The sequence below is a fragment of the Mastigoproctus giganteus genome, chromosome 7 (assembly GCF_048544385.1).
Source record: "Mastigoproctus giganteus isolate SK-2022 chromosome 7, ASM4854438v1, whole genome shotgun sequence".
Lineage (NCBI taxonomy): Eukaryota > Metazoa > Arthropoda > Arachnida > Uropygi > Thelyphonidae > Mastigoproctus > Mastigoproctus giganteus.
Genome location: NC_143581.1, coordinates 220,806,376 through 220,819,466, shown reverse-complemented (window position 1 = coordinate 220,819,466; position 13,091 = coordinate 220,806,376). Strand labels below are relative to the sequence as shown.

The 13,091-nt window shown below is 39.0% G+C and overlaps 1 protein-coding gene across 1 annotated transcript in view; it reads left to right on the top strand.

The window, feature by feature from the left end:
* LOC150083706 (uncharacterized) overlaps window positions 1–13,091 on the top strand; it is a 189,029-nt gene that overhangs the window by 15,948 nt on the left and 159,990 nt on the right. Inside the window, exons 3-5 of the mRNA XM_090378576.1 lie at window positions 896–1,037; window positions 3,020–3,176; window positions 12,798–13,010. Coding sequence (XP_090234702.1) covers window positions 896–1,037; window positions 3,020–3,176; window positions 12,798–13,010 — 512 coding nt within the window. The remainder of the gene's footprint in view (window positions 1–895; window positions 1,038–3,019; window positions 3,177–12,797; window positions 13,011–13,091) is intronic.

Here is a 13,091-nt window from a genome sequence, read left to right as displayed (position 1 = left end):
TTACACTGGTAGGAACTTGGACCCCTGGTGCGTGTGGAACAATGTATCACTGGTTTCCTCTATCGTCAACTGCTTGCTGACTGTGTACACCCCGCTATGTTACACTTTTTCCCGAATGGCGATGTTAATTTCCAAGATGACAATGCGCCGAGCCATCGGGCACTTTTTGTGCAGAAATGGTTTGAGGAACACTGTTCTGACTTCCAGCATATCGATTGGCCTCCGAACGCTACCGATATCAATCCCATAGAGCACTTGTGAGACACTATGGAAAGGCATATCAGGCGTCTGGATACACCAATCACCTCCATACCTGCGTTGCTGACCGCATTACACACAGCTTGGTTGGCCATACCTCCTGAACGCTTCCGACATCTTGTTGAATCAATGCTATGTAGGATAGCTGCTGTGCTGAGGGCAAAATGATGACCTGTAAAGTATTAGGTAGGTGGTCATAATTCAGTGATCACTCAGTGTATAACACGCATTTCTTGTTTCGAAGTTTGGAAGTTTTGTGTTATCAGATGAATGAAAAAAGCAAATGTCTTTCAATATATATTGTAAATATAATAATCTTTATTTATTGGGTGGAGACATTGCAGCAGTATTATAAGAAGATAATCATGGACAATCCCTGGTGCTATACAGGGAGTGGAAATATGAGTCTTCTATTAATTTTTCGCCGATTTATAAGAGCATAAAAAACGAAAGCATGTAATTTTTAAGCAAAATACATAAATGTTTATAATAAAATATGTGTTATTTGTGTATAAAAGTGCCTATATATTTCTTAGATTTGAAAGGATGTTGCGCGATTTACATTTTTATACAGTGTATTGTTTACCATTATTTCTATGGTATTTTAGCTGAACATGATAATTGTTCTACTAACCAGACCCGTTGCTAAGTCAAGAATCTCAAAGGATAAAGTGGTCATTGTAATGGATCTATCTGTGCTCAGGAATCGTGTTTTTCAAGTGTGGACATTTATTACCAGCATAGCCGGATTCGGATTTTACATCCCGTACGTTCACATTGTAAGTGTATGAATATAAATTTTGATTTCAGTTTTATATTCTTAAAATTTTATGTATACTGCTCGATAAAATTAAAGAACATGTGGTGTAACTCCTACTTGCGATGAACGGGACAAAATTTAGTATGGTGGTGCTCCACAGAATATTATTACTGATTTTAATGTTAAGAAATACTAGTTTAAAATATTTATTTTAAAATAGTTAAAATATTTCAAACGGATTTGAAAATATTCTCTAAGTAGCACATAGCATATGCTGCTCAAAGAATACGCAGACTCATTGGTCTAAAGAAAATTTTCAAAGAGGATCCCAAACATAACCCTGAAGGTTTTAATAGGTGAGTGTATTGGTAGTCATTACTTTGCAAGTAACTATTAGTAAGTCTCCGTAGCCGAGTGGTCAGGAGCGGGAGTGCAGTAGCACACGCTCTTTGAGTAGAGCGGGGTTCAAGCCCCTGAATACGGTCGATCTGCCAACCCGCACTGGACCAGCGTGGCAGATTATGGTCCATTTCCCTCAGCATGAATTGTTGAGGAGGCTTCCATCCTGCAGTGGGTTGATAATGGCTGCACTTTACATTAGCCGGTCTCAGGCAAGAGTTCCATAGTTTTCCTTTGGGTTTTTTGTCCAGAAAACAGAAAACCACCACCCCCAATTACAGTTAATATTGTGACTCTTCATAGTTTTGGTGCTTAACACACCTTATCTAACGTAACCTTTCAAGTAACTATGAATAAAGTAAATAAATATTTAACTTTGGTAAAGTTCTTTCCTCAATATTTTATCTTTAAATAGAAACAGACAAAAGTGTTGTTATGTAGTGATTATGGACGTTATCAGGGAGGGGAAACAAATGGATTTTATACACGAACACTTTTCAAATTCATACCTTTCACCAGACTTTGGACAAACACTGATCGTAATAAGGTATATCCCGCTCCCCTATAAAAATTTCTCCCGATATTCATGATAAAACTTGGCTGAAATCTAAAAAGTGGTCATTAGAAAAAAAAGGCCTTGAACATAGGGAACGATAATATCCAATAGTATAAATTTTATTGATTGACAAGTGATTATCAATTATGAAGTTAATCCCTTCTATAGCTTTTGGATTAATTGATATCATCACAAACCACTGAATTACAAAGTTCTCTGAATCGCCATTTTCCCTTGTATTTAACTCTCTCTCTCTCTCCATCTGTCTCTTGCCCGTCACTTTTGCCCTTCAATTATATCTCTTTAATAATTCTCTTTCTTCAGCACGTGTGCAATCCGATTTACTTTTCTTTATAAGGAAAGAAATAAAATAAATAAATAAATACATAACTTATATATATGTTAAATACATATTTATAATAAATAAATAAACACACATTTTCTGTTTACATTCCAGGAAGTGACAAAAGGTCAGAGATTTCACAAGATGGCAGTACACACTACAAAAACATTACCATAATTAGTGGTCACGTGCGCTCGAACCACAGTCAACTCAACCACACATATACTAACTACTCTACCCATGCCCCATTTGGCTGCTTAATATGCTACGTTATTGTCTTTATAATAATTTGATTTTTTTTCTCATCTTCCTCAGTATCTCCTCATTTCTAATTATGTCTTTGAATTGAGAGTGTTCTGTGGCCGATTTGTTGGGAAAAAAACCCGGATTTATGGGAGAAAAAACATGCTACCCTCGCCAAAAACTGACTAACTCAATCACATTGTGAAAAAAGCACTTAAAACTTCCTTGTGCCATTGATGGGGAGTCGAACCCAGGTCTCTTCCAATCAGCCTGGGGAAGGAGAGTGATTATAACTGCTGTGCTACTCGCGTCAGGTGGAAACGTAAAATGAAAGTCCATAATTTTCATAAATCGATGTACTGATTTAACTGATGAAAGATTAAATGATTTAGAGTTATCCCTCATTTAAGCCTATGATGATTTAGAGTTATCCCTCATCTTTTTTATTTTGTACTCGTAGATCCAGCATGCCACAGACCTTGGTGTGCCTTCAACGTATCGTACCATGCTACCTATGACCCTTTCAGCTTCAACTGCTACCGGGCGTATAGTCTTTGGCAGAATTGCGGATTGTCCAGATGTTGATCGAAGATACATGTTTCAAATGGCATTAGCAGGTAAAATAATTTATTGCCTTAGTTTGGTTTTTCACCAGTGCAAAATAGTTTCTGCAGGTCACCAAAATTTATTGAAAGCAGTTTTTAAGAATTGCAGAAACAAATTAAGATTATTATATTATGCAAATTTACAAGTTTTTTGTGGGGGATGTGTAGGAATATATTCATAATTTTAAGACTTAATTTCCGAAATTTCGCTCATTTCCATACATCCTCATCATTTCCATTCATAACTCCAATTTCGAAAAAGGTCGAAGGTGCTGTTTCAGGTGTTGATATAGATATGCTTCTGTAGGAGCCCCACTAAAGTCTGAATTGCCCCACTGAATTGCCCTACTAAACTCTGAATTTCGTATATATGAAATACATGAAGTATTTCATATAAATAATTCATTAAATCATCCCTATTTTATTTTAAAATGAAATTGTTACAGGAAAAGATCGACTGGACTATTGAGATACTGATTTGGAGATACTGGATATTGAGATACTATTGAGGTACAGTGATACTGAAAAAGAAAGATTGGAACGTATTACCTAAATTTAACTTAAAATGTAAAATTGGAATGTTAAATGTTAATGGTATTCTTCCACTTGCTGAGACTACACACATGAGGAGCATAAATTCAAATTGAGGAAGGATGGTTGCAGGATAGATGTGCTGAAGTTTGCTTTTAGCCAGCGGGTGTTGTTTGCTGTACCAGGCTTCCATCTGTTATTGTGGAAGTGGATGGGTTGAATAAATTCAAGGGAGAACTAGACAAATTCTTGGAGGGCACGGGCAGATGAAGATTTTTTTTTTAGCTGATGCTATATAAGCTTGCTCTATTGCATCATTTGCCATTACTACTACTATAATTCATAAGCCCCACCCTTCTTTCTCAGTCGATAAATGATTAATTAAAACAATGAAACAGTTTAATTTAAAATGATATATTGAAATATATCATTTTAAATTGAACTATTTACATTTAAAATACAGAGAAAGATACTGAAAAAAAGTTAAATATTATTAAATTAAGCTGTATGCAATTTTAAATACGCAGGAAGGTATTGCAAAATTTTTGTGATAGCTATACAAGAACCTTAATGGGGGAACACTTGGCGGATTGATACAGTGATATGATGACACGGTGATACGGTTTCCAAATAGCAACTTCGGGAAGTCTGCAATTAGGTGAGAATTCTAATTCTTCTTCAAGAGGAGCGTTTCCATTTACAATGGGTTTCCTCAGCCTACAAGTTATTTCTTGTTAGGAATTTTTTTTCCGCCATAAAGTGCGGTTCAGGGTGTCTTGGTCGGTTAAGCCTCGGGCTGTCATGCACTCCCGTACTCCATCCATCCATGTCCTCCTAGGTCTTCCTCTTCTCCTTCTTTCAGGAGGTATCCATTCCAGGATAGCCTTTGGATATCTGTTTTCTTGCATCCGTTTTACATGTCCATACCATGTTAGACGATTTTCTTTGATGGTGTCAATAATAGTCTTTTTCACTTCCATTTTTTCCCTTATGTCTTCATTCCGTTTTCTGTCTCTTCTAGAAGTTCCTGCTGAGCATCTCCAAAAATCCATTTCTGTGGAGAGCAATTTGTTTTCCGCTCGCCTATTCAATGTCCAGGTTTTTGCTCTATACAATAGAAGACTTTGTACAATCGTTTGAAATATAAGTTTCTTTGTTTTATTTAGGATATTTTTGCTCAACAGAATAGAGTTTAACGTACCGATGGCCTTTCTGCCGTCTGCAATTCTCTTATTGATTTCTGCTTGGGATGATCCATCACTTTGTAAGATTGATCCCAAATATTTGAATTTATCAACTTGTTTGATTTTAAAACCTGCAATATTTAGAACGTGTCCTGGTCCTGAAGACAACATTTTAGTCTTGATAAAATTGATTTTTAGATCCCATTGTTTATATTCCTCAAACAATTGACAACATGCATACTTTGCATCTTCTAAGTCTTGTGCTATTACCACCTGATCGTCTGCAAAAAGTAAATTGTGAATATAGGTGTTCTTATTAATCGGCAATCCCATTTTATTGCATTTTTTTGACCAGGATCATAGGCAGATGTCGATATAAATTTTGAAAAGTGTTGGTGACATGCAACAACCTTGTAATAAGCCTATTGAATTGTGGAATTCAGGTGACAAAGCTGATCCCACTTTAATTCTGCATCTATTATTCCTGTAAATTGCCTTAATAATGTTAATCAGTTGTCCATCAATATTTGCCTCTTTTAGTGCTTCCCATAAGAGTTTTCTTGGAACACTGTCTTTATATGCCTTTTCAAGGTCAATGAAAATCATAAAGATTTTTTTCCCTTTTGATTGGCATTTTTCAAGGATCTGTCGTACTGTTGAGATATGGTCTATACATGACCTCCTGGTTGAAAAACCACTTTATTCTTCTGATACCTCGATTCGGGCTTCCAAATGGTTCCTGATCCATTTTCAAAGGATCTTTAACAGCGGGTTCAGGACGCATATTCCTCAGTAATTTGAACAGCTTTTCCGATCGCCCTTCTTATAAATTGGTGTAATATACCCTGTTATCATTTCTTTCGGTATTTCTTCTCCTCTCAGTATACTATTTAACAGTTTTTGTGTCAGAACAGCTACTCCTCTTCCTCCATATTTCAGAAGTTCCATGTAAACTCCTCCAGGTCCGGGTGATTTGCCATTTCTTCCTTCCTTTAGCAGGAGTTCCACTTCCCTAACAGAAACTTTTAAGTTCGAGTCTTCTACACCAAAATCCTTCATCGTCTTGAACTCTTCCCGGTCTTCTTTTAAAAGTCCTTCATAGTACTCCGCCCAGTCTTTCAAAGGTAATAATTGCAAACCAGCGTTGTGTTTATTCTGTTTTCTCAAGCCTTTAAGGACCTTCCACGATTCCGCTGATTGCCTGAAGCCCAATTTGTTATTATAGTTGCGCATTTCCTTTCCCATTCTTCATTTTTCGCTTCTACTATCAACCGATTGGCTATTTTCTTCTTTTCAACATAAATGTTCCTATATGCATCATTTCTATCACCCAGCCATTTCTGATATGCAAGTTTCTTTTCCTCTACAGCAGCTCTTACTTTCTCTGTAATCCAGGTCTTTTTTGGTCCTTGACTCTTCTTTTTGCCTAGGATTTCATGAGCTATTTTTTTAACAGTATTTTTTAAATATTCGTAGATTTCTTCAGTATTACCTTTTATATCTTATATCTTTTATATCTTTAAAAAGTATTACCTTTTATAATTCAGGACGCCAAAATATATACGAGGTGTGACAATAAAGTTTTCGGACTGGTGATCTTTTGGTCATGGTCGATGAGTTTGAAAATAAACGGAACTGGTATCAACGTACCATTCCCGACATACCACTTAGTTCAAACTTCCTCTTTTTTTTTTTTTTTTTTTTTTTGTTAGTTGTTGGCTCATCGGCTTCTGTAGCATATTGCACTTCCCAAGGCTTTTGCATTTTCTACTCTGATCCAAGCCCGAGGCGGGATTCGAACCGGCTAGCCTCCACGTGGCGAGGTATAGGCAACGTCTGGTCCCATTAGGGGCCTGGCGGCCAATAAGCCGGATAAACAATGGGCACAACATATAACACTACTCATGACCCACACACTTCTAAATCTCTGGCTTTGACAGGGTACTGTCACCGATACATAGAACATTCGCGGAGATGGGAGAAATCCCAGGAGCCGCTAGACCCTCAATACCTCATACCTCATACCTCATACCTTTGGGTTGCCAGGCAGACTCAAACTTCCTCCAATAGATGGTTGTATAGAGATTGTCCGTTAGGTTGACAGGGTTTGAATGTTATAAGCAGTTCCAAAATGGAGTTAGGATGTTTGCGATGATTCAATTAGTAGGTGTCCGTCAACCTCTCGAAATGTATTGAGGACGGAGTTGCAAAAGTTCAGGAAATTGTGGCAAGAGATCTCGTTTGACCTTCAGAATGATGGCTTAATGAGTTGGATATGAATAAGGAGATGATTCGTAAAATTAGGGAAAAGGAAGGTCTGTGCAAAAGTTTTTATGCACAGCCTCACGGATGAACAGGAGCAAGGAAGAGTAAGATCATGCGAAGACTTCATCTAGACTTGTTAAGACAATCCTAATTTCCTTGACTGTATGGTGAGTTCCTCGACTGAAGATGAGTGTTGCGTGTTTCAGTACAACCCAGAGACAAAGTGTCAGAGCATGTGGTGGATTTCAAAATCATCACCAAGGCCCAAAAAGTTTCATTTACAGAAGTCCAGAATCAAGATGATGCTGATTATATTTTTTTTTTGACAAACAGTATGATTCGGAAAGAATTTGAAACCGAAGGGGAGACGGCAGTGCTTCGTTCTACTACTGTGTGCATAGTGTCAGGGTCAGGTACCACCTGTGGTTTCCTGCATCTATGCCATATGTACGCTGTGAAGAAATACAGTACCACTGTAAATGCCAGTAAAGTGTCGTGGGTTGAAAGTGTAGTATGGTTTTGGGTTCTGTTGTTGTGTTCTGGCATTTGACAGCAGAGCCCTTGGTGGGACCCCACGTTGCCCTCACACACCGCTAGGAGATAGTCAGACTGCCCATTATTTTCTGGCTGATCTCCATCAGGGTCGCCTGAGCTTCCTGAAGAGAGACCAAGTTAAATTATATTTATTTATTTATTTTTTTTGAAGGAGCGCAAGGTGACAGTTCAAGCGTTTGGGAAAGAAAGGGGGCGGATGATAGGAAGACTATACATCTAGAAATTAAAAACTAAAGGATAGAATGGGTACTCCTGTGAAGGGAGCCCACCCTCCACGTGGGGACCGTCAAGAACAGTAAAAGGTTTTTGCTGGTAGTGTCCACCAGTAGATGAGGTCGGGATGGGAGGTGGAGGAGGGAAAGCAGAGACCGTAGGGGAGAAAAGTTATATATGTGGGGAGGTGAGGAACTGTGGAAGGTGCTTCTCAGTCTTGTCATCACATATCGACCAGACCAGCTGCATCCGGTGTCAGCTAATCCCACGTCATGCCGTGGAGGGCAGGGCAGAAAGGGGTTTCTTACTGGCTTTCCCACACTGCTATCAAGGTCGGTCAGGATATCACACACACTTGCATGCATTCAACTCAACTGTACACCTGTCATGCTTACACTTACACAATGGACACTTTTTTTTTTTTTTTTTTAGGGGCAGGCTAGAGAACATGAAGCACAGGTCTCACTCAGATTCGTCATCTCACATCGTCATCATTCAGAGACAAGACGCAGGTGCCACGTAAATATACCATCTAGACAGTACATCACACATCTTTTTTATATACTGTTCACATACAATCGCTCAATCACCGCACAACTTACCAGGTGACCGTGGCATTCATTGACATTTACACAACTTAACCTGTAAGGAACTTAATTTTTTTTAATACTTATTCGGAGTACAAATTACATTAATGGGAAATTCTCATTCATTCGTCATTTACACATATTTATCCCACTCAGTACAGTACACTCAGCCACGCACGCGCGCCCGCGCGCGCGCGCGCACACACACACACACACACACACACACACACACACACACACACACACACACACACTAGTCAGTGTATAAGAGTACAGCTAATTTAAATTACATAGATTATGCTTTTAGGTTGCAGCTAAGCATAGCTTCTGACTAACTTGGACAATATCACAGAATTTGTTCAATATTAATATAATCCATTTTAACATAAAACTCACTAGGTGGGAGACACATTCTAGCAGGGGTATTTTCACATTCAGGTATTTTGTCTAGGTAGGGAGAAATGTCACAGTTTAGGTTGTATTTGCATGGTTACTTCTCCTCGTCCCAAAGACTTTCTGAGCAAAGTCAGAGAAGGCCATGCAGTATGTCTCATCAGAGATGAGTATATGCCATCTCCTTGGTTTACAGGACTAGGACTAGTCTTGGTTATAAGTCTACATCTGTGGGAATGGTAATTGGAGTAGTCTTAAAGGACATGAGCTGAATCCTCATCGGCTCCACAGGTACATTTTGGATCCTGGATTAAACCCAGTCGATACAACTTTGCATTCAGAGATCTATGCCATATCAGCAAAAATGTGGTATACAGACCTGGGGCAAACCAGACAGGTAGTTTGGGGAGACTAGGGTCATTTGTGTTAGGAACCTCTTAGTGACTTCCTGTTTTGGTCGACTCTTTCCATCTGGTGTGCCATTAGTGAGCGTTCTACATACTGGTGATTCAAAGACTATGGAAGCGCATTTGAGGCCGCAGTTTCGGCATAAAAGAAGCTGGTTTTTGTTTCACGACAATGTTCCCGCCCATACTTCTTGTGAAGACATTTCTGACAAAACATGGCATTGTACAGATTAACCATCCACTCTACTCTTCCGATTTAGCTCCAGCTGACTTCCTTCTCTTTCCCAAGGTAAACCCAATTTTTCAGGAGGAAAAACTTTGCTATCTACGCCTGAGACCGCCTGACTCAGCCATGGAGTGAAAAATAAGGCCAGAAACGTTCCTCGCGTCATCTTACGGGATTCGAACCTGGGCCTTTTCCACTCAGTGTGGGGGAGGACGGTGACGATACCACTGTGCCACCGCACAGACTTTCCCAAGGTAAAAACTGCCCTCAAAGGGAAGTGATTTTAGGATGTTGAGGACATAAATAAAAATGCAACCGCCGAACTGAGCATTATCTCTTTGAACACTTTCGCTGTTGTTCAGAATGCTGTAATAAGTGCATTCAATTTGGTGTTAATTACTTTGAATAAAAATAAAGCCATTTTTATCCTCCTTCACTCGTGTTCTTTTTATTGTACCACTCCGGGAACTTTATTGCCAAACCTCATATATCATGCTTTTCCAAACGTGTTATTCTGTGAGATTCGAACACCTGGTTGTAACTACTTAACAGGTTTCTACACTTCTTTACTTCCATCTTTGCTTACTAAGGGTTTGCTTACTTCCTTTGCTGCCTCCTTTAATATAACTGGATAGATCCCATCCACCCCGGGTGCATTTTTTATGTTTATCCTCAACAATTTCTCCTCATGTGTGAATGTAGATGCAAAATACTCGTTTTGAAATACTCCTCAACTGTTGAACCATCAATATCCAGTGGAACAATCTGATTGATCCCTTTCCTTCTAGAGTTTTCATAGATGAAGAACACTTTTCTGTTTTTCTTTGCATCCTTTGTCAAGGATTTCTTATAATCTGCCTTTGCCTGTCTAATCTCCTTTGTGACTTGGTTACAGACCAGCTTATATCTATCATGGGCTTCCATGTCATCCATTAATTGATATGTATCCCATGAATTTTTCTTCTCTGCCATATGTTCATTCGTTCATCTGACATCCATTTAGGCCTAAAGCTTGAAAAATATTTCTTAGTTGGTATGTAAGGCCTAGTAGCTTCCAAGATAAGTTCTTTGAATGTTTCCCATTTTGAATTTTCTGTTGGTAACATCATCAGTTGGTCCCACTGTATAGAATTTAAATATACTGTCTCAGACCATCGTAGTCGCCTCTACGAAAGCAAAAACCCTTCCCTTTACCTCTGATGATAGTTACCTCTTTGAGTAAATCCCACTTCAGCACACTGTGATCACTGCCACCTAGTGGTTTATTTATCTGCAGATTCTTAATGCATGAAGAATCACTACTGATAATCAAATCAAGAGTATTACTCCCTCTAGTTTCCTCCTAAACATGCTGATGTAGAAAACAATCATCCAATAAATACACAAAAGCCCTGCTAGTGTGTGAGTGACCAGCCCCCAAATTCCAGTCAATATCTGGGAAATTAAAATCTCCCATTATAAGACTCTCTGATTTACTGGCCCACTCTATTTCCCTGTACAGTTTCTTATTATACTCATCAGAGTCATTAGGAATATAGCACACTCCTACTCTCAATTTTGATCTCCCAAAGCTTATGTCACACCAAACTGACTCGACACTGCACTGTCCAGCGATGTCGACTGGCTTCACTTCCTTGGATTGTATGTGTTTCTTAACTAATAACATAACCCCTCATCTCTTCCTATCCTGTCTATCCTTTCTGTACACATTGTCTGCGCCGGTAGCACAGTGGTATCGTCACCGTCCTCCCCACACCGGGTGGAAAAGGCTTGGTTCGTCGCGTCATCCAATCACATCGATGACGCGAGGAACTTTAATGGGCTTTTTTCACTCCGTGGCTGAGTTAGTCGGTCACAGGCGTAGATAGCAAGGTTTTCTCCCCAGTAACTGGGGTTTTTTCGTCCAGCAAAACAGGCAAATCGACCATAGAACATACGCAATTTACAGACACAAATACGGGTTAATATATTTAATTACGGGTAACCCTAAAATAATAATTTTTTTTTTTCTGTACACATTTACTCCCCAAATTCCAGTTCTGTATTCCTTATATCTGTGTGACACCACGTCTCTGAAATCCCAACAATATCTGCCTTTGATGTTCTGAGCAATACCTCAAATTCATCAAATTTATTCACTAAACTCCTAGCATTGGTGTACACGGAAGTATACATGCACATGTTCCTATTCTTAGCTACCCTAACACAACCCATGTGTTCACTTGTACCGCAATGACTCCCAGCAGTCTCTGAAATACCCTGCATCTCGTTTTCCAGGCTGCTGCTCATTTCAATACATCCAATAAGGCTTTGATTCGTAGGTGAACCGCCTTCGGCAGCCTTCCGTCCTGTGTCCGAGTCGAGGTACCGTCACTGCTCTGGGTAGGGATAAACTTGATAACTATCGTACACCAGAGATGGACCTCTAGGGAATCTGAGGACGGAGGCTATGGTTGACAAAGTGGAGTATCAAGCAGTGATGACGTTCCTGCATTTGTAGGGCAAGAAAGCTCAGGAAATGGACGAAGAAATGAAAACTGCGTATTGGCAGAATTGTCCGACACTGTAAAAAAGTGGAAACGTGGGTTCCAGTGCGATCGGAGAAGCATCTTTGATGAGCCTCAGAAGGAAGGCCATCGACATCCACAGACAGTGAAACAATTGCAAAGGTTGAGCAGCTGGTGATCAGTGACAGACGCGTGACAATTCATTTAATCGAAAATGCAGTGGTTTTTAGTTATGGGTCTGCCACAGCATTTTACATTCTGCACATGTCCAATGTCTCCTCACGATGGGTTCCAAGATTTCTGACGCCTTTCCAGAAGCAATGTCGAATGCAACTTTCTCGCCATCTATTGTATTTGTGTAATGCGGATGTTGAGAACTTTTTTGATCGGTTGGTTACGAATGAAGAATGCTGGGTGTATGATGGTATACTCAGTATGAAGTCATGAAATGGAATCGTGGTTTCAGGCAAAAAGTGCGAACTTCTATGATCAAGGCATTAAACAACTATGGATCATAGATGGGAGAAATGTGTTACTATACATGGAGAGTACACAGAAAAGGATTAAAGTTCCTGTGAAGTTTCAACTTTCTAGGGCTATTATTTCTGGGTAAGGGTACAAACTTCTTGATATTCCTTCGTATGTATTATAAATAAAAGATATTTGATAAGAATTATTTTATGTATATAACCGATTCTGGTTTTATACATTGCTATCATATGACTTAATATTATGTTGGGTAAACAACTTATTGTTTAATTTCAGTGATCGGATTGGTGACAATGTTTATGCCACTTGCAAAGGAATTCGTTGGGCTTTTGTCATACACATTAATTTCTGGATTAGCAGATGGAGCAATTGTAGTACTTCTTCCCGTTCTGACATTTGATTTTCTGGGTCCTGAATATTCCATCTGGGGCTGGGGATACATGGTAGGAATAAACTCAATAACTTTTACAGTTGGACCAATTGTGTCAGGTAAGGAAAATTGGTGGTACCTTAATTAGTTTTGAATAAACTATAAGTCCTATATTTCAAACAAATATTTCTCCTTCCAAG